Here is a 27,599-nt window from a genome sequence, read left to right on the forward strand (position 1 = left end):
CACTTTTCTAGTGTATTTTATTTTATTTTGTTTATTTATTTTAAGATTTTGTTTTTTTTAAGTAATCTCTGCACCCAACATGGGGCTCGAACTCACAACCCCAAGATCAAGAGCTGCATGGCCTACTGACTGAGCCAACCACGCACCCCTAGTGTGTTTTATTTATTGCATTTAGGATAGTATCCGACATTGGAACTTGAGTCTCAGAACTGCTTGTACAAACTCAGGGCTTCTTAAAAAGCAGATTGTTGCAGGGAACCTGGGTGGCTCAGTCGGTTAAGCGGCCGACTCGATTTTGGCTCTGGTCATGATCTCAGGATCCTGAGATTGAGCCTTGTGTGGGTCTCCTCACTCAGCAGGGAGTCTGCTTGAGGATTCGCTCTCTGCCTCTCCCTCTACTCCTCCCTCTACTCCTCCTCTGCCTCTACTCCAACTCCTCCCTCTACTCCTCTCCCTCTACTCCTCCTCTACTTGTGCACTCACTTTCTCTCTCTCTCTCTAAAATAAATAAATCTACAAATCTTTTTTTTTAAAGCAGATTGTCTCCAAACATTTGCTTTAGTGTTTTGTGATTCTCATTACAAATTACTCAATGTTTTTTTCTATTAATGATATTGTGTCTTGCATCCATTTGCCTAGAACGGATTGATAAAGAATACTACGATCTTTTTAAGCATTTGCAATAATTAATGTGTCAGGGAAGAAACCGTCAACCTGCATCTTGAAGAAGAAAAACAAAAAACGTAAATTTTAAGGGAAACATGAGAGGCTTGGAAATGTCTGCAATAGAGGGAGTGTAGACTGAAGGAATGTGTTGGAGGACAGGCTTTGGAGTCAGATGAACTTGGTTTCTAAAAACTCATCTTGGGGGCACCTGGGTGGCTCACTCAGTTAAGTCTGAGTCTTGATCTCAGCGTGGAACCTGAGCCTTTAAAACAACAGCAAAAAAACCCATCTCCCACATTTGGCAGCTGTGTGACCTTGGGCAAATTACTATCCCTTTCTTGGTTTCTTTACCTGTAAAATGAAGATAATATGAGGGTCCATGTTAGAGGTTTGTGATGAGGATCAGATGGGTTACATAAATGAAGAGCTCAGAATAGTGACTGGTCCCCAGAAAGTCCTCAGGAAGTGTAACAATGACAATGGTGATGATGATGATGAAGGTGTCAGTGATGACAGTGACAATCAGGGGCCTCTGCGGTAGCCCAGCAGACTGGGCTTGGCCAGTGGCATATGTGCCTTTGGAAGCCAGGATGTCCGGGAGGAGTGGGAGCAATGAACGTTGAACAATGTTAAAATGACATAAATTGGTTTACAATGTGCTGGAATGAACCCCATCTCATTAATCGCGTGGACGTTACCTCTCTTCACAGGGAACAAAGCAAGGCAACAATGGCCTTGTGACGTTTGGGGGCATGATTGCTCCTCCCCTTTGTCTTCCATCCTTCTCTTAGAAGTAGATTTTTACTGTGCAGCTTGCTGGGAAAAATCCTGATTAATTTGATGAAATCTGATTGAAATTTTTTTCAGCTAATGTGTCTACATATAAGGAATACTAAAAACTTTCATGCCTCATCTCTTGCCCGTTGAGGATTTCCACACAACATCCCACAGGAATAAATTATTTTCTTAAGTTTCTAGTAATTTCTAGATCAGAGATAGTATTGAAGAGAAACCTGGTTGCAAAATCATAGACTTGAATTTGAATTCTAGGTCCATTCCTTTCAAACTGTTGGTCTCCAGTAACTTACTTCACCCTTCTGGGCCCTGGCTCCTTCCCTGTGAAATAAGGATTTTAATGATCATTTTTGAAGGATTTCTGTGAAGAATAAATAGGATGACAGTTGCAAGGGGTTCATGGGGCTTGCTATATAGTAAATGCCCAATAAATATTGCTACTATCATTATCTTATTAAGATTATTATGGTTATTTATATAGTTGTCATTATTATCAGTGTTAAAATCTATGTAATGTGAAGGAAGAGTAGCCTTTGGTCTATCCCCCTAGGATAGGATGTAAAATCCATTTAATATGCCTTTGTTTGCATTTGCTTTCCTTCTTGTTAGTTTTTCCAAAGTGATTTGTGTTTGTGGCAGTCTGTGAAAGGGTGTGCTGGCTGCAGGCCCCCAGAGTAAATATCAAATAGAGTAAGAACAAGTTCAGGGGAAGATAAGCAACACTGCTTGTGTTGGTCAGATAGAGTCTAAGCACGTGCGTGGTATGTGTGATAATAGTTTTAATCAAATCACTGAAAAATGCCTTTCTCTCCCAGGAGAACCTGGGCTCCTCATTTCTCGAGTGAATGAGAAGAATCCCTTCTTTGGTTACGCTGGGAGTAAGAAGCACACAGAAAAGAAATTGCTTTATGACGTTTTTAAGAAGGGAGATGTTTACTTTAACACAGGAGACTTAATGGTGCAAGATCAGAACAATTTCCTTTATTTTTGGGACCGTATTGGTGACACTTTCAGGTATGAAACAGCATCGGTTATCCTTTTTCTTCTGTGATTGTGAACTATGCTCCGGGCAAAGCTCTGTGGAACATTATAGACCACACGGTCTTTACCTCCAGGGCAGATGGAGCGCTTTTATTGCAGTCATGTTTCCCCATTTAAAAATTCATTGGCCATCTGTTTCTAGATTGAAACCTAAGTTACATGTTGATGTCAATTTTTATCATTATTTAAATGAATCACTTTGGTCCAAATCAATGAGCTTCCTTTTTTAGAGTATAAAATAAGTAGACAGATGTGGTATCTAAATGGCAGAGTCGAAACAGAAACCAATTTGGTCAAGTCTGGTCTAATTTTTGACTGAATGATAAAAACAATGAAACAGCAAAATTTTCCTTTTTTGCATTTTCCTTCTTAATTCCTTAAGATTATTTTAGGCTTATGCAATGATTTTGCTTTACTACTCGATGACTATGGAAAAGTGAAGGACATACAGAAGACATTCAAAAAATGTTTGAATGAATAAATGAATCATACTTCCTCACCTTCTTTTACCAACTTCTGTGCTTACTTCGTATAAAATTATTTTAATTGAAGTAACATATTCAATACATAATTCATATGCATTAAAGGAGCCAAATGTGTTGACCCCTCACTATTAAAGAAGGTCGCTACACTGAGAGACAGCTATAGCTTTCCTTTCATTTTTTTTCTAACTCTATCATTAGAGATAGGCAACGTTTTGTACTTGTTAATACAGTTCAAAATAAAGAAGAAGTTATCATTACTGTCTTTTTATGACATATTGTAGAAAAACATCTTAGAGTAACCAATTTATACCAATGAAACATAGATAAAGTAATTTTAATTTAGACAATGATTCTGATTTTGTTGACTTCTCAACAAAGTGCTTGCTTAGAAATGCCTTTCATTTCAAAAACTGCCATTGTGTTCAGTTACTTGGTGCTTGCTCAGAATCAAGTGCAAGGCCCTAAAACTAAAACCGGGTACCTACTTCTTGAAATATAGGTGCAGTGACTGGAACTTGTTTTTCCTTTAGGTGGAAAGGAGAAAATGTTGCCACCACAGAGGTTGCTGACATTATTGGAATGTTGGATTTCATACAGGAGACAAATGTCTACGGGGTGACGGTGCCAGGTATGAATATATTTCAGGTTTGGGAAGAATTCTCAGCATAGAATGTGTCACTTTTCTTTACTTCGCAACGATCTTACTAAATCAACATTTCATTTTTTATATATTAAAGTAAATATCTTAGTCTTGGCTTCGCAAGTAATGCCCTAGACCAGCCTAACAAATGCCATGGTCGCATCAGGCACCAACTTAATTTTAATGGATGTGTGTATTTTTAAGTAAAGCTTGAACATTCTGGTCAGTGACTCACTGCTTGAAAATAGTTCCAGCTTTTCAATAGTCTATTATTTGTTCCCTTTATGACTAGAGTTTATGCATGCCACCAAACAGGAATATGTGCTAGTTTAAATGTTTAATAACACTGACTTGTGGTTACGGTGAATCTTTTTTTTTTTTTTAAGATTTTATTTATTTGAGAGAGTGCTCATGTGCGCGTGCACAAGAGAGCACGAGTGTGGGAGGGGAGGGGCAGAGGGAGAAGCAAGCTCCCTGCTGAGCACGATGAGGGGCTCAATCCCAGGACCCTGGGATCATGATCTGAGCTGAAGGCAGGCGTTTAACCACCTGAGCCACCCAGCAGTCCCTGGTTAAGTTGAATCTTTTTTCAAAAATAATTTTAAAACCTGTTTGCCTCACTTATCTTTGTAATTATGCATATGAGGATTGTCTCATGGTGGTGAAAATGGCAAAGAAAAGTTACCAAATTGAAATTATAGGTTAGCTGTTCTCCTTTGCTGTTGTTTTGTTTTGTTTTGGTAAATGACAATATTTTCCAACTGATGTTTGAAGGTTCTGGGGAAACATGGGGTGAGAGTGTTTAAATGGGGAGCAGAGGAAGGTGATGTTTACTGTAATAGGCAGAACTTGGGTGCTGTCTATTCCGATTCCCTGGAAAAATCCTTAGGTGTCGTGATAAGGACTGAGTGATCTGTGGCATTCAATAAAGAAATGCCAGTCTGGTTTTTAAATTTAAAAACAATGTTGTCTTTTATTTTTTGCATTGACTCTTAACATGGACATTTGTCTGGAATATATTCACCGTTAAAGAAATGTTTCCTCTTAATATTTTATGTTAATGCTGGTAGGATGCAAACTAGGAGTGAGTTATGGTGTTTTCTATTCCATCTATTTCATTTGTGTAGTGTCGTCAATTAAGAATAGACTGTACGCTTTCCTGTTCCTAACTTACTTCTGGGAAGTCGATCATCTGCTCGGCGGGGGGAGGACCCACTCCTTTATGCTACTGTTGCATTGTTGCTGCCGTGATAGAATTAATGTCTCCATTTGCAACAATTAGTATGTAATTAACAGGATCATTTTAAAAATCACCTAGTACTTGTAAAATTAATGCTATTTCAAACTTTCTTTTCAGATTATGAAGGAAAAGCAGGAATGGCTTCTATTATTTTAAAACCAAATAAGTCTTTGGACTTGGAGAAATTTTATGAACAAGTTCTAACATTTCTACCTGCTTATGCCTGCCCACGATTTTTAAGAATTCAGGTAATTCTACTGTTTGAATTTTAAGAATTCAGGTAATTTTACTTAACTGAAGATGCGACTTAACCACAAGACCAGAAATCCAGGAGATGGTTTAATTACAAAATAATATTTTATCTTTTAGATAATATGTGTATTTTATTTATATTAGAAAATCTCAAGAAAAACAAAAAGCACGGGGATGCTAATTTATACCATATTTGAAGCCTAATTACAGAAGGGAGCATGGTGAAATGCAAGGATGTCTTTGTCTTTGTCCTAATTATAGAATTGCTTTCTTCCTCTTCGCTCAAGACCTCAGAGATGGTGCAAGCCAAAAGTACATTTTACACATGCCTTGTGAAGACATTTGGTGCTCTGTGCCTAAAATTTTGTTCCATCAAGCTGACATCAAGGTGTCTGCAGGATGTGTGCAGAAGCTAAAGGCAATTAGCTTTAAGCAATTCTGCTTTTAATTTTTAACCTTGTTCTGTCCAACCTCCTTCTGAGTCTTTATACATTTAGGGAATTCTGAATTTACTTGTTTTGAGCGGTAGGCACTCTCTTACTAGGTTACTAGAATAAAACGCAGTAACAAAAAGTTTGCTCAGCTACTAGGTGAATTTGCTTGCTCATTTATTCAGCCATTCATGTACTGTGTACCCAAAGCTAGTACTTATCATCTCTTAACGTCCAATCACATAGAATTTTTCTGGATACATTCATCATCTCACTATTAGATCCCTAGCGGAGCAATCGATGGCATCATATTCATCTTTAAAGCATTTGCGGAACAATCTTCATGGCCCTGTCACGGCTTGGCCAATGGGACACCTCATCTGGACTGTCATAAATGCATATTTCATCTACATATTTTTAAAACTTTCATTTACATATTTTTTTACTTTAAGTGCTTTTGTACACATTGCCTCAGATTATTTTCACAACAATCCTCTGAAATACTAAAGGTAAGCAGAAGTATGAAGCAGAATTAATACATTTTCAATTGAAATTTTTATTTAAAGAGAGATCCTTTGTGTAGCCATTACGCGATTTCCTCCAGGGGTGACATTTTTCAAAACTATTATAACCAGGACATTGACGTTGATATGATCTACCCATCTTATTAAATTTCCTGCTTCACTTTGTGTGTGTGTGTTTGTGTGTGTGTTTGTGTGTATTAAGGTCTATACACTTTTATCACCTGTGTTGCTTCATTCACCAATGAGTGACGTCAAGATATGAACAATTCTAACACCACAAGAATTTCTCATGTTTCCCTCTTATAACCACACCCAGTTCCCTCTTGTCCTTCCCTGTACCACCCTAGAAATAACATATTTTAGTGGAGTAGACAGTTGGTAGTTTAAATAATATCTTAAATGTGTTTCCCATAGGGCAACGTAAAATTCACTTTCATTAAACAGAAGAAATATTTTGGCATAGAACTACTCTAGAAATCTAAGTCAGTCTTACACAAACTTAGAAAATACTTGAGCATCATTTAACACCTAAGGAAATAGAGCCGTGATTATTATATTTATTAGAGTATTTGCTATAGTTAGTACAACGCATGATACTTAGTTGGCAGTCACAATATTTATTTAATAAATGAATTATAATAAATGATCTGATATAAGCAGTGCAAAAGTTAAGTCACTTCTGACAATGGATAAAACAACTATCTTATCAAAATCTTATCAAAATCCATTTAGCACAAATTTAAAAAAGATTTTTTTGCTTCTGAATTTACAAAAAAAAATTTTTTTAATTGATTTATTTATTCTGGGCAGTGGGGGGAGAAGGGGCAAAGGGAGAGGGAGAAAGAGAATCCTCAGGCAGACTCCCCACTGGGCACAGAGCCCAATGTGGGGCTCCATCTCATGACCCTGAGATCATGACTTAGCCAAAATCAAGAGTCAGACACTTAACTGCCTGAGCCTCCCAGGTGCCCTAAATTTACAAAAAAAATTTTGATGTGATATTAGTATGGGTGGGATGAAATTAAATTGATCCTTTCATTCTGCTTGTGGAAACACAAACCATTATAACCTCTCTCTAGAAAACAATTTGGTGAATATATAATTAAGCTCTTAGAATTTACATATATTTTGACTTAGTAATGTCATTTCCAGAAATGTATCCTTAGAAAGTAATCAAAGCTGGACGAATGTTATATATAAAGATGCTCTACAAAGTATTATTTATGGCGGTAAAAAAATTTGATATTCTTGATTAGTTAGAATAAGAGTAATGTTAATTAAATATTATAATTAGATGAGATCTTATTAAACCATTACCTAATGGTTTTTATTACCTAATGAAAAATTACCTATTCTGGAGAAATATACCTGGCATATTATAGAGCTGATTTTCATTTGTTTGTTTGTTTTTTCGATTTTATTTATTTATATATTAGAGAGAGAGGGAGAGCACAGGAGAGCGGAGCAGGGGAAGGGGCAGAGGGAGAGGGAGAAAGAGAATCCCAGGCTGACTCCTCGCTGATTGCAGCGCCCTTGGGGCCAGATCCCACAACCCTGAGCCGAAATCAAAGTTTGAAGCTCAACCAACTGAACTACCCAGGTGCCCCTAGAGCCATTTTTTTGTTTTTTGATTTTGTTTTCATTTTTAAGGCAAAACATCAATTGTATAAATACAGAGAGCTTCTAATTTTCCAAAAATGAGAACAGTATGTGTTTCTACACAGATCTAATTCTGTGATGACAGTGTTGGGAAGAGGTGGGGGGATAGAAAGGATGAGATCAGGAAAGGAGGTACAGAGAGAACTTGAGTCTTGAATTAGTCCAGAAGGATGAATAAAAATGGCCAAGTTACTCATAGAACTTTATAAGGACCTCTACATGTCATCCGATTTAAAGCAGTTTGCTTCTCCAGCCTGAAGCTGTCACAGAGACACACACTTTATCTCTTAAGTCCCTTAAAGCAGAGAGCTTCTTAAACTTTCTAGATTCATGGCATCTCTAGTGTCTCGGGAAGTATTTCCTGGCATTCTTGGGCCAACCAGATACCTAAATTTCCATTTATTCAGTATTTAGGTCAAAACAAATTCATTAAGTATTTAGGTCTAACAAATCAGTTGCTGATTGAAAAAAATAATGCATATAAATTGAAAGAAAAAATACTTTTATTGTTAGACAACCACGAGTACCAAAAAGATGTCAATTGGGCTTGCACAAGTCCTCAAACCTTGGAATTAGATTGGACTGCCCAGGGACAGCCTCGTTCCTTGTCCCCGGTACTTGCCTTTTATGACAGCAACCACTGAAAACCCTGTTTCACAAAGATACAGCATCGTTGAAAAGAATGTGTCGTAAACTAACATTGGAACTGTGAACTACCGTGAGCTAGTGGTTTGCAAGTGGTGACCAACAGATATCACTGGGTTTACTTGGAAATTTTAAAATATAGCTTGGAGACACTGGAGATTCACGGAGGTACCACAAAGCACATCAGTGCACAGTTTGAGAACCCAAGATTTACATCGTCCTTTACTCCTGCTTTTTATCGTATTCTGCCTTATGGAATAGAATGCTCTCTTTCATCGGTTTTATCTTCTTGGCATCTAAGAGCATTCTCTGCATGTGATGCTGTGTTGACAGTGAATTAAAGAGATAAGCCTCTGTGTTTTAGACCATCTGTAGTCGGTTGTAATTAGTTTTTGACAATTTTCATAATTCTTCTACATCGAATAAACTTAAGAGGTAAATCGAGCTAAAGATTTCAGTGTTCTAGAGGGCGTTTTAAAAATTTCTAATGTTAAATTATTAGTAGTAAATAGATGGTCACTGGATATGAAAGTGTTATAATTAAATATTAGAGTCTATCTTATCGAATATTCTGTTCATAGATGTTAGATAATATGAAATGATTCCACTAATCCTGACAATTGCTTTGTAGGAGAAGATGGAAACAACAGGCACATTCAAACTACAGAAGTTTCAACTGGCGGAAGAAGGATTTAGTCCATTGAAAATTTCTGACCCACTTTATTTCATGGACAACTTGAAAAAATCATATGTTCCACTGACCAAAGAACTTTATCATCAAATATTGTTAGGGGAGGTCAAACTTTAAGATTTTTTACACGTGGGATTTTCGTATGTTTTCGTAGGAGTGGTGAGAGGACAGTGTGTGATTCTTTAACATGAGATGGGGGGAGGGAATGGACATTAACTCACGTATGCTGTGTTTTCTTAATATGCAACAGCTTTTCTTTAAGTAGGAACTTTCATTTGTTTTAGTCCATAACAAACTTTAGTTGATTATTTGTTTTACCTATCTGGGGGTTCAGTGCATATTATATGCTTTAATCATAAAGATTCTAAATAATCAATAAATGGTTAACAATTTAGAAGCCTAGTACAAAGGTACTTTTTACTATTTCAAGTTTCTGGTTTTGAATAAATGGTTAAATTTTGCTCAAATGTTTTGTTTTTATGTGCCCCTGTCCTATAACTCAATAAAATCATCTTCATTCATATGTGTTTTGAGGTTTCGTTCTGATGTTTTAACTAAACTTCCAGTCCAAGGAAGCTGACTGACTTCATGCATGCATTCTTATCTCCCTTATTGAACTCACACTCCGATGATAGAAGAAATATAGAAGCGTGATACAGCAAAGCAAGAAAAACGGTAAGCCCAAAACATTCAGGAATTTTTGGAAGATACATAAATGGGATCAAATTAATGATAAAACCTAACAGAGCTGTAGAAACCGCTAATGATACAGAGAAAGAATGGACTAGAATGTAACGTAGGTATTAACACCAAGATCAGAGGCAGAAAAGACTTTGAGTGTGAGCAGGTTTGCTGTTGTTAACAGAAATGTATTGCAAGTACAATGCAATACACACAATTGTACTTCTTTTAGTCTGAAAGCAACAGGCTCCAAAGTTTGCTTCAAGCTGGAACCACATGAATGACTCTCTCAGCAAAGTGAGCTCCTTCCACAAGAGGGGTTGTGGAGCTGGGCTTAAGAAGTGGAGCGAATCCCAGCAGAAAGCTCCTTTGCCCATAAACCTAGCTCCCGGTACAAGGAGAAGGAAAGTTGGCTTTGTCTTCTGTTAAAAAGCTTATTTTGGGGGCGCCTGGGTGGCTCAGTTGATTAAGCGTCTGCCTTCTGCTCACGTCCTGATCCCAGGGTCCTGGGATCCAGCCCCACATCGGGCTCCCTGCTCAGCAGGGTGTCTACTTCTCCCTCTCCCCCTGCTCATCCTTTCTCTCTCTCTCTCTCTTCCTCTCTCTCTCTCTATCTCACTTGCTCATTCTCTCTCTCAAATAAAGTCTTTTTAAAAAAATTTAACTTTGGTTGGAAGAGAAGTTGCAGATACTATAGTTCCTTCTTATCATTATTAGGAAAACAAGTGTTACAAAGTTAAAATAGTTTTTAAATGTAAAGGTTAAGCATAAGTAGCATAGAAATGTCAAACTTTAGGATTAAAAAAAATGACAAATGTAATCAATTTTGCAAAAATCAAAAATTTTAAAGGAAAAAATTTCTTAAGAATGAATTAAATAAGTCTAAGCATGTCCATTCTCCCGTTATATATATGAGAATGGATGAATGATCTTTATTAAAAACTATTAAGTGAATGAATAAATTGGCACTTAATTTTTATATTGGTGATTTGGTATTCTTTACCTTTCCCATTAAAAATCTCTTTTGCCTTTATGTACATAGTTTTAATTTATGGGTGCTCTTTACTGCAATAAATCTGAATGAACATTTTACTACTAAGTCATAACTTTTTAAATCTTTAGATATGAGAAGATGATGGTGAATTTAGCATACGTATCTCACTCCCTTACCTGCACATTTCCTGTCAAATCCATTACAGTAAAAGACAAAATATGATGAAGACAATAATCCCCTAAAAGATGGGCGGGGGGGCGGGGGGAGGGAACAAGAGAGTCTATCTTCAGTGAATAAAACATTGTCAGAAATTCCTGGAAAATAGGAAACACATAATACCAGGTTATCTAAGAAATAGTAGATGGATGGAGGGAAAAAAGCCTCACACTTATGCCACTGAAAACTGCTTCAAAGGCAAAAGAAACTCCAACCACATTGAAAACACATCTAAAGACCAAGGTCAGCCCTCTGTGTAATTAATTAGGGTAATTAATTGTAGAAAATTGAGATAATGAGTTTCTCTGCCTTTCCCTTGATTATAGAAAATTTTCATCAGCGCACAAAATAACTCATGACATAAAAGAAAGAAATCAAAAATAAGACACTATGACATTCAAAACTCCTTTAAGACAAAAGACACTAAAGATTAAAGTTTTTAAAGTGCTAGAAACTAAGACAAAATATCTAGAAACTTGGAGAAGGAAGTCGCCCTTATGTATTATATATCAAGAACATTTGCAAAAAAAAAAAAAAAAAGAAGAAGAAGAAAAGAAAAGAAAAGAAAGAAAAAGGCAAAAGGAAGAGGAGAATATGAAAATGGAATTCCTACCAAGATCCAAATTTACTAGGACAAAAGCAGGGAGCAAGGTTTAATGATTTTTATTTCTAAGAAATGAAATCCTTAAGAAAATGTAGAAAAGAGAGGTTCTAGAAGAATGGGCTTCCGCCTAGAGTAGAAAGTCTCGTCTTAGAGTCACAGAGACCTATGAGAAGCGATGAGGCTATTTCAGAAACAGAATGGTTCCCACGACTCTGACTTTAGCAGGAAATTAGTGAGAAGGACATTTGGCTTCTGGAGAGCTAGGCGCTAGAAATAGGGGCATCTCAGTGGCTAACTCCATGGATCTTTGACTGGGAGCCAAATAAAACTGACTTTTCCGGAGACAACTGCATGGTGGAGTAACCCAATACCCACCTCCTCTCCAGTATCCACAGCACACTCTCAAGAATGTAGACCCAAATTTGAGGGAAATGATAGAGGAGAAGCCAAAATTGATTGAAATTAAGTGCTGCCATCTTGCCCTTCAATATGGAAATGAGATTGATTCTGGTCCAAACTGAAATTTAATTCCTTATCTTTTAATTCTTGATATGGAAGAAAAATTGCAATAAAGGATCTCTACAGACACTCAGAGAATTGTCCATTGATTGTGCTTCTTAGGGTCTTCTAGTATGATTCATGAAGCAATTGTCTTAGAATTGGCAGATATTTTACTTCTTTCTACCTGTTCATGAATTAGAGCTGGAATAGAAAGAGCAGCCCAGGGGTTACTTTGGCTTCTGCGTGCATGATGGTTGGGAACAAGGGACCCATACCAGTAATGGGTGGGTCAAAGATAGACGTATGCTGACGTCGAGGTGCCAGACTTGGGAATGGAATTAGGTAAGCCATTTGCTATCTTTTTTTACTAGGACTCTTTGTGCCATTTCTTGAATGTATTATTATCTATAAGTGAACATCTGGGCCAAAAAAAAAAAATGCCATTTTCTATAGACCTATGTTTTATAAATTGTGAATGACATAATGGAAAATTAAAGCAAATTGTCCATATATTAAGAGCTGCAGTATTGAGACTAGACATTATATTTTCATGCAAGTGAGCTACAAATAGTGAAGATAATATGTGACGGCTTCCGCCAAAAAGGCAATAACATAATGAACAAATTTCTGTCAGAGTGAGTTTAGCGAACAAAAAGGCAATTCTTTCTTGATGTTGTCAAGAAAACCAATAAGGGAAAAATGTAAACTAATTGGTTTATATCAAAGATAACAGTTGAACCTACTACCATAAATCCCACATAAGTCCAATATTTTGGTGATTGTTAGGCAAGCTGAACTATTATGTTTAAAAAGGAAGTCTGTGAGTGGTTACTCGTTTTTGATCTGCATCAAAATACCTTATTTTGCTATTTAATTACCTTCGTACACTATTTAAACCAAGAAGACAACATTGTTTGAAGCTATTAGGATCTGTGTGGTATGAAAACATGAAAGGACATTTGTATCAAATGGGGTTTTGTAGTAAAAGGAATTAATTTTTTCTCTGGGAAATGGGGGAAGTTCTGTATACAAAAAGAACAAAGCATTAATACAGATTTCTCATATGTTTTTCTCAGACTTTAGTCATTCACACTAGACTGAGAAAAGACTGTGGGCAATAACCCATAGATAATCCCAGTCTTATCAAAGAAAAATGCATCAGACAAATGCCAATTGAGAACACTCTACAAAACAGCTGACTAGCACTCCTCAAAGCCATCAAGGTCAGTAAAACCCGGGAGGTGTATATGCTTGCGTCTATGGTTGGAATCTAAAATATTGGACAATTTTAAGAAAATTATTGGTTTTGTGTAGGAAAGATATCAGACTAGCGTATTCTATAAACTCTATAGAATAGTGAATAATCTCTCTTATTATTAATCTGTAGTGGTTGGTCTTGGTTTTCCCTTTAACGGTGGCTTGTTAAGAATGGAGAACAGCCTCATCTTCTCATTAATGAGGCACCAGGGCAAGTTTTCGGGGGGTTCCTGGGAACGTCCTTCCTTACTTTTAACAGAGAGCAATGGAAAGCCAGACTCTCCAGCCGGATGTGAATGAGGAATCATGTTCCCCTGAATGTTGACAGCAGCTGTATTACAATTACACGGAGCTTGAGCTAAGGGGAAGAAAACGAACACATACAGAAACGTGGAGTTGAGCACTGCAGAAAAACAGAGCAAAATCCCAAATTGGACCACTCAAGCAATTTGTTCTTCATCTGGACTTTTAGTTGTGGGAGGCAATGAAATCCCTTTAGTTCAAGTGGGGTACCTGTTACCTGTCATTGAAAGTATCCTGATGTGCTATGTACTAGGAAACACATCAGGGACTTCAGGAAAGCCGCTCAATTCGAAGGTAAGTCAAGCACAAAGTCTGACATTACTAGCAGTAGTAGTAAGCCAAAACCAGAAGGGGGAACGGATAATAAAATTACAAGTGGCTATTATTATGAAGAAATAATTTATAAGAACAAATTTTGTCACGCTTACCTTATGTAAAAGATAATTTATTTTTTTATTGAGCGAGAGAGAGAGAACGCACACGCACACCGGTGGGGGAAGGGCAGAGAGAGTGGGAGAGAAAGAGAATCTTAAGCAGACCCCACGCCCGGTGTGGAGCCTGACTCAGGGCTCAATCTCATGACGCTGAGATTATGACCTGAGTCGAAATCAAGAGTGGGACGTTTAACTGACTGAGCCACCCAGACACCCCTGTAAAAGATGCTTTAAGAAATGGATTAAATAAGCTTTCAAATGCCAAAAGAGATTGCATAAGTAAGGCTATCTCTATATTGGTTGGCTGCTCTCTGGGTATTGGTAGCTGGCAGCCTATATCCCGAGTGCCGGGATCGTCTGGGGTCAGCCTGTGGCCCGGGAGACACATGCTCAGGTTGCCCGTTTCATATCACTCCTCCTGTGGAATCATAGCATTTCATTCTCCATAGAACTAAGTGGATTATTTTCTTATACAGGAGATTATAAGGCACTAATGAGCTGGTGCCTGGATTCTTTCCTTGCTATTACATAGAAAAAAATTTGCATCATGCTTGGAAAAATACAGTTGTCTAGAAAAACACACGCATTACTTTAGTAACAGTACAAAAATATAAATTTAAGTAAAACAGACAATGGCCTTTCATATTTGACGATATCCGACGTTTAGGATTGAAAGTCTTCAAGAAGAGGGGTAGAAGATGAGGACAAATTCTCTGTATTTTTTTTTCCTGAAGTTAAAAAATATATATATTTAAGACTTTATTTTTCTTAGGTAATCTCTACCCCCAACGTGGGACCTGAACCTACGACCCCTGAGATCAAGAGTTACATGATCCGCTGACTGAGCCAGCCAGGTGCCCTTCCTAAAGGTAAAAATTTTGTAACTACCTTGTGACCCAAAGAGAACTTGTAACGATGTGAGTGAATTCTTTTCTGCCCAGCACATTTCATTCCTCACTGCATTTTAAAAATCTCAAATTTCACTTCTATCAGGAAAAATTAGTAACTAAAATGACACAAACATTGTAAAGCTGGTTAATTAACCAGCACTTTTCTCCCTCTCCCCTGAGTAGGTAAGTTCCTATTCTAGCCTGGATTTCAGTCTCTGGTCCTACTCCCTCTTAAGTAGAGCTATTTTCACGTCAAAACTCCTGTAATTTCAAGAATAGTGTCAGCGCTTCCCCTCCAGATATTCACTCTGACATTTGTCCTTTTTCTTGTCTTTATAAGTTTGAGGCTGAGACTCTGCGCATGTGTATCCACCTCTTAGCCATCCCAGGAACGAGGCTTTCCCCCCTTCCCCTTCCCTCCTCACCCCCCTCCCACCCAGCTAGGGCAAGGGGCAGCCTTTGCTCAGAATTGGCCTGTTATTACAGCACACCACAGAGCAAACAAGCCAATTCCTAGCTTCTCAGCTTCAGAAGTGTAAGTCAGGCAGAGCCACTGTTTCCTGTCTCCGGAGATAGAATTCGAGTTCGCCAAACTAGAAGGCCTGGGGGAGGAAGGGAGAGCTGGAGGCGAAAACAGAAGGTTTCAATATTGGTGTGATTCCCAGAGAATGCACCTTGCACCCTGGCTGATGTCTGAGGCCAAATACCAGGAAGGAGAAGAACAGCAGAAATCCTAATTAGAGCAGTGGGTGGTGGGGGCGGGGGTATTCTGAAGCCCAGTTCAAGTCAAGTCCTGGGAGTCAGCACCACCTCAAGGGCCCCTTTATCCAACATGGCGTGGTGTGGGTAGGAATTGTCTCTGGCGTGTCTAGGCAAAAGTGGTCTGAGATGGCCTGAGAGAATCCTTGTGCCAGCATGGTTTGGGAGCCCAGCCAAGTATTTTTCCAAGCCTTTTAGAGGGGCATTGTAGTAATGAAAGAGTTGGGACAAAAAGCTTCAAAGTGGGGGAGGAAGCTCACATGCCAGTCATATGCCACTGGCCTGACCTACAGACCGGATGAGAAATGGGATGAAGGACAGGCCAGCCGATGGCCCCCTCATGGGAACAAAGGGACCAAGGCCTGCTTTCCCTTCTGGTGCACCTGGCTTTGCAGCCTGATACACTCTTCAGTCACCATTCACACTTTTCTGGGTTTTTCCCCCCACATTTACTTCTTTTTTTTTTTTTTAAGATTTTATTTATTTATTTGACAGAGAGAGAGACAGCCAGTGAGAGAGGGAACACAAGCAGGGGGAGTGGGAGAGGAAGAAGCGGGCTCATAGCGGAGGAGCCTGACGTGGGGCTCGATCCCATAACGCTGGGATCACGCCCTGAGCCGAAGGCAGACGCTTAACCGCTGTGCCACCCAGGCGCCCCCCACGTTTACTTCTTTGAAGAAGAAGAATTGATTACTTCTTGGTCATAAAACGTAACACAAATAGCATTTGCCTACTTATGCATCAAATCGGGATTTTAAAAATATGTGTCTATCCCGAATACAATAATGCAACAGGAATCTGAGTCTGTGGAAAAGGCTGAGACAATTTAGGGCATCATGGATATAATCCCTTGTTTACAAGATTTTTATAACACTGCCTTTGCTACTCTTACTCTTTGCAGCTTAAAATTCCAATATATTAAATGTTTAGCTAAACATAATGATAGAATGTAAATTTTGTCCAGGATTATACTGTGGTTCGTACTGAGAGACGTTCATGAGAAGTAAGAGCAACCAACAGTAAAAGAAAAACAATGTTCAAATGTTGCAGATGGTGATGTTTATTATTTTTTTCCTTTTGCAACGGGTTGGTTCCGCTTAGCATAATATCTTCCAAATTCATCCACGTTGTAATGTGTGTCAGAATTTCCTTCGTTTTTTAAATTTTATTGTAATTCCAGTCTAGTTAACAGAAAGTGTTAGAAGTTAACAGAAAGTGTTAGTTTCAGGTGTACAACAGAGTGATTCAGCAAGTCTGTGTATCGCTCCTCGCTCGTCAAGGGGTGCTCTCAATCTCCACCCCCTTCAGCAGACGGTGATGTTGAACCGAACATTTTGGAAAGCAGATGGTGTAACACTGTAATATGCATGATGCAATGGATAATTAAAAAAAAAACAGTTTTAAATACACTTTTGCTAATAAAACTGCATGAACAGATATAATAATTCAGAAGCAAGTTTGTTATACCAATATTTTATTGAGTTTAAAAGTTAGGCCTTTTCTTGTAATTGAATTTTGATTTTTTTTTTAACCCAGGTTTCCTGAGCCTAAGATTTTTAAAAACAAGGACATAGTAACGGTACAAAGTGGATGTTATGTGCATTGTCTAGAACTGTCCCTGCCACATAGATGCTTTAAAAGCAACTTTTTTTGAATGAATGATTATCTCCTTTTCTAAATATTATACTGCTGTTAATTCAGCTTAAGATCACTTTATCTTGAAAACCCATATTGAACATGGAGTCAACTAAAACACTTTATTTTTGACAATATTTCAGTGAAATCATGTCTTTCTTACTGCATTCCATGGTTTTCTATACTTGACACAGGAATTTTTAATTGATTACATCATGTGTTTTAATATAAGCTAATTTGTTCTTTTTCTATTTTTTTTTCAGTTGGTCTCAAAATACAGTTTTTTGACCATGTTTCCACGATGCTTAACTTCTAGAAAACAAGAAGCAACATTATTAATTTGTGTATATAAATATCTAAGTGTAGAAGTTTTCTACAATCCATGGAGTGGCTATTGGAGTCCTACCCACTTCCTTACTAGTAGTAAGTTCAAAATGCTTAACTGAAATCCACGGTTATTATTAATTTTACTTGACTGATGTTGAAAATAATGATAATCAACCAAGAGCTAGAGTATACTGGAGGGATATGCTCCGGTAGACAGAAGAGTGTCTCCCACACACACACCCTAGGATCTATGTTCTAACTCCCAGAACCTGTGAATGTGTTTCCTTAACAAAAGGGACTTTATAGAAATCAAGTTAAAGATATTGAGATGGGACGAGCATCCGAGATGATTCAGGTGGGCCCAGTATAATCACAGAGGCCTTACAAAGGGATAGAGGAAAGGAGGGGCCTTGGAATGAAGGCCTGGAGATATGAAGATGAAAACAGAGAGATATGAGGAAGCTAGGCTCCTGGCTTTGAGGACAGAGGCAGGTGCCCCCGGCGAGAGAATCCAAGTGGCCTCTTGAAGCTGACAAAGGCAAGAAAACAGATTCTCTGTCCCAGAGCCTCCAAAGGAATGCAACTTTGCTGACACTCTGATGTTAGAACTCCTCCCCTCCGGAGCTGGAAGAGAGTAAGTTTGTGTTGTTTTAAAGCTGCCGAGTTTGTGGTAATTTTTCACAACAGCTAAAATGAATACAGTTCTTGCACAAAAGAAGATTGAGGTAAAGACACAGACTGTGTCTGTGGGGGCCTAGCCCCTCCTGACTCTGAAATCCTCCCGGAAGTGGCCTTTTGTATCCTAGGGTTGTGAGACAGCTCATTCAGCAGGAGGGGATCAACCTGAAACCCTCAGAGCAGGAGGCTCTGAATCTGGAGGATATAGATCTCTCAGGAGGTATTGAACTGTCCCCCCCCCCCCAACAAATTGGGTATATTTACTTGGGGAAAATATCCATAGCTTTCCTCAGTTTCTCCAAGTAACTTCAGGACCTAAAAAACTTTAAGAAGCACTACAATGATTTACTGTTGGCCTAATTTTATGAAGTAAACTGTGAAATTGCCCACTGTCATTAAGATTGCAATCGTATGAAGATATGAAAGAAATTGATGAGTGACTACTAATTCTGAGCGATTTCCACCCTGATCAGGCGTCCGTGCTGAGAACACTCTAAAAATGGGGAATGTGTTCATTTAACGTCGTTCTCTGGCTCCCGTCGGCTTTGCGTTGCTAACCAGGGTAATTTTGGATTTGTGAGCAGGCCTTTCACTCTGGTAGCCACCGAACTTAATATGTTCTCACTTCATTCTCACGTGAGCCCCTGAGGGTCAGAAAGCGCCTCTCCAGGCATCTGACTAATCAGGAGTGACCTGGGATTTCGGTGCAGGCCAGAATTTTCACTGAATCGGGGCAGCAGTATGACGGGGAAGGGTTTCTTAAGAACCACACTAAGAAGAGGGTATTTTGAGCAGCTACCTACAGGTAGGCAGGGGCTCTCAGCTGTGGTCTGGGACCAGCAGCGTTCACATCACCTGGGGGCTTGTTAGAACTATAATCCCCTAGCTCCACTCCATTCTCCCCCTCAGTACCAACCTTCCTGAAACTCTGGGGCCAGGGCCCAGCCACCTGTGTTTTAATGAGCCTTCTAGGCATTTTTAATGCCAAAACTGGAAAATCCTGCCCTGAAGTACAAAATCCCTTATCTGCCTACAGAGTGGCTTGCATTGATTTTGTATTCAAGAAACAATTTTTAAATCATGGGTTAGTTTTCCATCATGAGGAGGGGAAGGAGGAAAGGCAAAGCAAGTTAATGGGACAAGGAGATATTACTTTGATTGTTCCCCCCTTTTCTCTCCTTAAAAGATAATGTGAACATAATCCCTTACTTACCACTTGTGGCCACAAATAACTATTTCTTTTTGGTAGCTAGCTCTTAGGTGGCTAAAAAGCCCTGGGATTCAGTGAGAAAGCCTCGAGGGGTTTATGAGCCTCTTGGGCATTTTTCCTGTGATTAGATCTTTATCATCAGGTCAGTAGTTCAGCCTTAGCTAATCTCCTGCAGTTTGGACAGCTAAGCTTATAAAATCAAGCATATCAAGGTCAAATTAGATTAAAGCAAAATGCGTTGGCTGGGAGTGGCTTTGGGCAAACACCAATGGTCACAGCAATCTAATTAAAAAATTTCTTACCCCTCCTAACTTGACATATTCACTTAACTTCTGCATGACCTTTCGTAGTTTTAATGTTCAACCAGTTGGCCTACATCTAGGCTCCCCCCATGACAAATGTTAAGTAGGGAACGATGCTGTGACAACAGATGTAAACCAGGCAAACAGGGATGTATGAGTTCTAGCTAAATCCCAGAGGCCGATATAAATAGATTACCAGGTGCAATGAATTGTGGTGAATGCTTCAAAAACTCGTTCCTCAGCTCTTATTTTCCGTCATATTTTTAGGCCTGTCCTCCCCTTTGACTTCTGCCATCCCAGATACTCACCCTGTCCTGACCACTGGCATTTTCTTTGGTTGATGGACTGAATGTCCTTGAAGCTCAAGGGCAGCCTTACTGCTGAGAACATAGCCTTTATGGAACACCAGCAATTCCCTTCCATCCCATAATTGTCATTCAAGCTCAGTCTTGAATGCAAGATTTTTAATTAAAATATTCTTGTTGGATTTGTTCACAATATCATTTATCTTACTTAGAGTCCTTATTATGTGGATGACGATTACAAATTGTCTTATTTCTCTTAATTACATCCTTTGTATTAAAAATCGGCTTCAACTGAGTTTTCAGAGTGGAGCTTAATCAATGTATCTTGCATAGTTTAAGGTCTGATCATGCATCATCTACACAACTGAGCCTCTCTAGACACATTCACATCTGTATCTTCATTAAGCAACTTGGCCTACCCTCAGCGGTTCAAAATGTCCTTCTGTTTTATGACCAACCACTTACCACTACTTTCCATCAAGACCTCTCTTTCTCACTTATTTTTTTCGCCATCATTTGTGTACTTTTGCTCCTCTATTTATCCTACTTGTCCCCTAGGTCTTTCTGATCTTTCCATTTACTCTTGCTGGAGGGAAAAAAAAGAGAGAGAGAGAGAGCCCTCCCCTCAAACTTGAACCCCTTCATAGATACCATTCCATCTCAATGTAGACAAAGTTCTTGAAACTCTACTATGCCTTAGTTATTTCTACTTTCTTACTTCCTTTGCATCTTAACTCACTGAAATCTTATTTATTTAAAGATTTGTTTATTTATTTTAGAGAGAGACAGAATGCACGCAAGTGAGCACAAGTTGGGGAGAGGCAGAGGGAGAGGAAAAGAACCTCAAGCAGACTCCCCACTGAGCAGGGGGCGGGGGCGGTGGTGTGGGGCTGGATCTCAGACCCTGAGATCTTGACCTGAGCTGAAACCAAGAGTCTGATGCTTAACCGACTGAGCGATCTAGGCGCCCCCTGCAATCTTATTTTTGATGCCATAATGATGTCAATTTGCTCTCTAAATGTCCTTAATAATCAACCTATTGTTAAATCCAATGGCTTTTTGCTATTTTTGCTTAGACTCATGGGCTTCATTTGATATCTTTGGGTGTTTATTTCCTTTTAAAACTCTTGAATCTCTTGATTTCTAGGATATTGTTTTCTCTGGGTTCTCTTCCATTTCATCTCAAAGTCCTTTGCCCCTGTCTTTAATCCAATTTCTTAAATTTGATGCATCTTAGAATTTCAACCTGCTGTATTTCTGATCACAGTAAACTGCACCATTATCCATTCACCCAGTGAGTCAGATCAGAAACTTTTGTCTGATTAGAGGCAAAAATTACTCCTTTGCTTCTCCCATGATAAGGTTTAAAAATACATCTCTTAACTATATCCCTGTGCTAGTTACCCTTCCCCCATACCCTTCTCAACCTTGGTAATTCATACTCACTATTCGACAGTCATCAGGGTCCTTGTCTTTACCAAGAAATCTTCCCTAGTCCCAGAAACAGTTTCTGAACAGAACTGCATTAAACAAAGCTTGAAGTACTAAAGTAACTCTGTCTATCTCCGGCCAATTGACTGCACATTTCCCATTCACAGTAAGAAAAGCAACTGAATTGAGTTATTTAAGACTAATTTCCGTTTAAGTTCTGGTGGCTGTCTCTTAGAGCCTGTTAACTGGCCATACCATCTGGCATTGTTTTCGTTATCGAGCATAAGCAAGCATAAAGCTATGAAGATGAGATGGGAGAAATACTCACATGAACCCCCGATTCGATGTTATTTACATGCTAGATAAACTATCAGTTCTTCTAGAGCTGTTCCAGAGAGCTGTAGTAGGTCCTAGAAAAATGGAATTTGTCTTCTGCACATATTCCCCTGTATTTCTGTCCTTCCTTTTAGTTCCTGGTGCCCCGGTCTCTCGAGTGTCTTCCAGATTATAAATATTGGAAGATCACTTGCCCCATGTCTCTAATATTATATCTATTATTACTATATTTTCCCCTAGAATTAGCTAAGCTGAAGAAAGTTGATGTTAAATATGCTTGCATGAAACTTAGATCTATTTGAATCTGATGGAATTGGGTACTAGGGCAATGCATACAATTAATCTGTTAAACCCTTAACCTATAAATATGAAATACAATTTAATGATTAAACTCTGAGATTTCTGACTTTTAATGAGATTTTATGCTGTTTATATTAAAACCCTTATTTTTCATAAGTTTAAGAAATGAAGAGGGGCATCTGGATAGCTCAGTCGGTTAAGTGTCTGCCTTCAGCTCCGGTTGTGATCCCAGGGTCCTGGGATGGAGCCCCGCATCGGGCTCCCTGCTCAACAGGGAGTAGGCTTCTCCTTCTTCTTCTCCCCACTCATGCTTTCTCACTCATGTTCTCTCTTTAATAAATAAATAAATTTTTTTAAAAAAAGAAATGAAGAGACCATTTATTTTTTTTTAAAGATTTTATTTATTTATTCGACAGAGATAGAGACAGCCAGCGAGAGAGGGAACACAAGCAGGGGGAGTGGGAGAGGAAGAAGCAGGCTCATAGTGGAAGAGCCTGATGTGGGGCTCGATCCCATAACGCCGGGATCACGCCCTGAGCTGAAGGCAGACGCTTAACCGCTGTGCCACCCAGGCGCCCCATGAAGAGACCATTTAAACTAGATTAGAAAGGTGAAACGACAGCCCCTCTGCATGTAAAAAAGTCATAATAAGAGTGGAATTATCTTTACTGGTAGTAGCAAACTAGGTAATTAAGACCACTTTTCCCACTGAGAAATAGAAAACTTGCATCAAATATGTCACACAAAAATTTACTTGAAGTTATCAGGATCCTAACAAGGTAGTAAAACGTCACTGGATGAGAAGACAGAAATGCAGACAATTGAGCCTTGACTGAAAAGCAGAGAAATGTCAAATCCATTCAGGGCTGCTTTGGCCCAAGGGTCTTTGGTGAACCTAGCAGTGGTGTCAGAGAAGCTCATCCCCACTATTGAAAGAGTTTGGGGGATAGGGGAGACACCAGTGGTGGGGACCCTTCCAAACCTACAGGCTTTAGATGAGGGCTCAAAGGATGGCACTGCAGGAGTCAGGGTGGACTAGGAATGAGTTGGCTCCTGAAGACGCCATAGCTTGAAGCATCTGAGAGCTTCTGAAACAGCCCGATCCTAGCACTTACAGTATTTACATGTAGTGTAATTTGTAACTAATATCCACAGTGTGTGAGTTAAAACCTTTTTATATAATTTGCTTCTTTGTTGTTCGATTTTCCACTTCTGTGAATTCTTTAACCATTTTCTCACTTATTTGCCTCTAACTTAAATTTTATCTTGATCTGAATTTGGTCTTCTCAAATCTATGAACTGAAGTCTTTAATCAGTTTCGGGAAATTCTTAGTTGTTATCACTTCAAATATGCGTTCTCTCTCATTCTTTGTTTCTCTTTTTTCCTTCTGGGACTTAAATGGATGTTAGGCCTTTTGGAAAAAAAACAACTCAATCAAACTGATAAAAAAGGAGGTTGTAAATCTGAATATTCTTCTAACTATTAAGTAAATAAAATCTGTATTAAAGATTTATTCTATAGCTAAAATAATTAAGATATTATCATGGTATCACAAAGGTAAAGAAATACAACAAGGACCAGAACTGGGAACCGGAAAACACACCCGTGTCCATGTGGTCATTTGACTTGTGGAAAAGTAGCCCTGGAGAGTGGTGGGGGAAATGACAATGATTTCCAAATACTTTGTTGTGAAAACTAGATATCCACATGGGAAAGTAATGAAACTTCTTTCAACATCCTGCCACAAACAAAAACCAATTACAAAATCATTTGCAAATTTAAATGTGAAAATAAAAACTATGATGTTTTCAGAAGATGAGAGAATATGAACTTGTGACACGTAAAAATTTAAGGAGAACCAAACACTAACTATAAAGAAGATTAATGTCTCTAATTCAATGAGATTAAGACCTATGTTTCTCTAAACTGATCATTAAGGGATAAAAATTTAAGCCACAGTATGAGAAAACATTTGTTTTCTCATTTGAGAAACATACATACACAGAGCACTCAGTTTTTATTGAAATAATATATTATGTAAATGCCTAGAGTAGCAAAAATCTAAAACGCTATGTTAGAAAATAAACTTATTTCTGCATTTCACTGTTTATATGCATGAATATTTTTATGATAAAATCATGACGTACATGCAATTTTGGATTATTTCATTGTAACATAAATGTTTTGATTTTCTACATTATTTTTGAAGTATAGATATAAAGTATCATTTACATATAATAAAAGTTGGAACTAATATATATCAATATTTTAAAGAGAAGGAAGTTTTATTGGCACAAATGTGGCATAAGTGCAGGACACATGGAAAATACCCAATAAATTAGTCTCTATTACTTAATATGTTTTATGGTTTCCATTACAAAAATTGGATAGATTAAAATGAATTAAGTATTAGAAAAGCTTTCATATTTGAAACTTTGTGATAGCCTTTAGTGAGATTAACATTTCTGAGGAAAAGACTTGACGTTTAAATTAAATTTAGTCCATCTTATTTTGAAAGTAGCAAAGTCCATAGTAATTAAATAACAGAAACATTAAAAAAATGAAATTATAATATATGAAAAATATTTTCAACTGTGAGACAGACATTTCACTTATTTAAAATTCCAGAAAAACATGAACATAAAATTCATAGATTTCAAGCTGTAATTTGATTCCTGCTTGAAGCTCATCATGAAATACTGTAGTTAATAAATGTATTTAAACATCAAAATTATTAGATACAATGTAATATTAGGTTCAGGAGAACTAGATTCTATTCCATATTCTGCCACCTTAAAGTTTTGTGATGTCGGATACATTTAACTTCTCTGTGACTAAGTATCCTTTATTATATGAAGACATTTACATGACAAAGTTTACAGTTTTAATTTATATTACATTTTATATATTTGTGTACATGATTTCTGCATGTGTCCATCACACATACAGGAATATATAAATGCATAAATGATGAGGCATTCCTCTACTTCAAATTCCTCTTTGAAATTTTGTATTTATTGCTTTGTCATCCACATAAAGTTTATCTTAGCAAGAACAGTCTACACAGAGGAAGAAATGTTTTCACTACAGAAAAGGTGATTTTAAGTTTTTATTTATTTATTTAAATAAATACCCAACATAGGGTTCAAACTCACAACCCATGGATCAAAAGTCACATGCTCTTCTGACTGAGCCAGCCAGGTGCCCCATGATTTGATTTTAGTAATAGTTAGTAATAACCAACTAGTTGGGTTGCGTTAGCTTTGGTAACTGTGTTAGGTCCTGCTTTCTGAATGCAAGAATATATAAGCAATCATACCTTGCTATTTTAAAATAACTCTTAATAATTAAAATCTTGATGACTACCAACATTAACACAGAATCACCAAATGATACAGTTAAGAGGCACGCTCTGATGCTGTAAGATTCAGGACCTAAGATTCTGCCTTTCTAACAACCTCCCAGATGATACCCCCTGCTGCTAGTGCTCAGGTCACGCTTGGACACAAAGGGTGAGCTTCCTTGACTGACTTCTATTAAAAGTTCCCCAGGCTTTTTTTTTTTTTTCCAATTGCTTATTCCCTTTGGTGTGTGGCATTCTGCACTTCTCCCCACGTTATTAACTCAGGGTGTTATCCCTCTGGAAATATCTTCTACATATTAAAAAATACCCACCCCCTCCTCTGCAAAAATACCCCCATATGCTCTCATTTTGAATTTACTTTTCAACCAATTGTCCTGTCAGCTACTGAAACATCTGTAATATGAAAGTTTTCCATCCTTATTAAAAATATCCTTTTGCTTTTTATAGCTCTATCTTTGGAAGTGTAGAACTCAGTTGGGACCGAACAGACCAGATGCTAGAAGCACGGATATTAGACTCCAGTCTAAATGAGCTCAGGGGCTGCAGACTACATGGACGGGAAGAAAGTGAGGTGGAAATAGAAGAGAAATGCATTTGCTAAAGGAGTCCTGGAGTTTAAATTCAATCACCCACAAGGGAATTTAATTTTGCACGTCCAGACGCTGACAGACAAGCCTGGGGTAAAAGTAAACTGTGTCCCAAACCTGTGTCTACCCATCTTTGTACATGCTGTTGGTTTTATTTTATCGTATTAATTTGGCCAAGTAGAGTAGTGGAAGCTCATTGTGTCTGTCTCTTCCACGTATGACCCTAAACCTAGCTCTGGGTGGAAGAAATGCCAGACAGTCTCCTGATCCTGCTTGTTGGTAAGATTCACAGGAAGCACGCTAAACTAGCAATTTTCCGTAGTTCTTCACTGTTTGAACCGGACTTTTATTGCTTCCAGCCCTAGCATAATTACCTGTTTCTGTTGTACTAATGTATGAAGCCTGTGTGTGTCTGTGTGTTGGAAGGGGTTTACTGGTTCTTTCATTGATAGTTCTCCATTTCAAGAGTAGTCGCGTCCAAACTTGTGGTAGATACGAAGAATATAATACAAAGGTCCAAGATGTTGAGCTTTCTTTTTAAAATTTAACTTCAATTCAGTTAACGTACAGTGTGTTATTAGTTTCAGAAGTAGAATTTAGTGATTCATCAGTTGCATATAACACCCAGTGCTCATTCCATCAAGTGCCCTCCTTAATTCCTATCCCCCAGTTACCCCCCCCCCCCCCCCGCTCCAGCAACCCTCAGTTTGTTTCCTATAGTTAAGAGGCTCTTATGGTTTGTTTCCCTCTCTGGTTTCATCTTATTTTACTTTTCCTTCCCTTCTCCTATGTTCACCTGTTTTGTTTCTTAAATTCCACATATGATTGAAATCATATGGTATTTGTCTTTCTCTGACTTACTATTAGCATAATACCCTATAGTTCTACCCACGTCATCGCAAATGGCAAGATTTCATCCTTTCTGATGGCTGCGTAATATTCCACTGTATATGTATACCATGTCTTCTTTATCCATTCATGTGTCTATGGACATCTGGGCTCTGCATAGTTTGGCTATTGTGGACATTGCTGCTATAAACATTGGGGTGCAGGTGCCCCTTCCAATCACCATGTTTGTATCCTTTGGGTAAATACCTAGTAGTGCAGTAGCTGGGTCGTAGGGTAGCTCTATATTTAACTTTCTGAGGACCATCCATACCATCTTCCAGAGTGACTGCACCAGCTTGCATTCCCACCAACAGTGTAAGGGTTCCCCTTCCAAGATGTTGAGCTTAATGCCATTATAACAGCACTCTAACCGGTCTGCAGGGGTAACTTGCTTCAAGTTAACATGGTCCTTCCTTGCTGACCTAAGTCCCTTGATCAGTAGCAGACAGGCCACTGACCTTGAGGAGTGAAGGACCAAAACTTTCCCAGGCTACAGAGGCCAGCAAGTCTGTTTGAAGCTGCCTCAG

General features: G+C 38.3%; 1 protein-coding gene across 1 annotated transcript in view; it reads left to right on the top strand.

Moving 5' to 3' along the window:
* The window catches only part of SLC27A6 (solute carrier family 27 member 6), a 66,926-nt gene extending 57,336 nt beyond the window's left edge, over window positions 1-9,590 (top strand). Inside the window, exons 7-10 of the mRNA XM_026507880.4 lie at window positions 2,277-2,475; window positions 3,518-3,615; window positions 4,985-5,115; window positions 9,010-9,590. Of these exons, the coding sequence (XP_026363665.2) occupies window positions 2,277-2,475; window positions 3,518-3,615; window positions 4,985-5,115; window positions 9,010-9,186 (605 nt within the window). The 3' untranslated portion in view covers window positions 9,187-9,590. The remainder of the gene's footprint in view (window positions 1-2,276; window positions 2,476-3,517; window positions 3,616-4,984; window positions 5,116-9,009) is intronic.
* The last annotated feature ends 18,009 nt before the right edge of the window (window positions 9,591-27,599 follow it).

The sequence above is a fragment of the Ursus arctos genome, unplaced genomic scaffold (genome assembly GCF_023065955.2).
Source record: "Ursus arctos isolate Adak ecotype North America unplaced genomic scaffold, UrsArc2.0 scaffold_5, whole genome shotgun sequence".
Lineage (NCBI taxonomy): Eukaryota > Metazoa > Chordata > Mammalia > Carnivora > Ursidae > Ursus > Ursus arctos.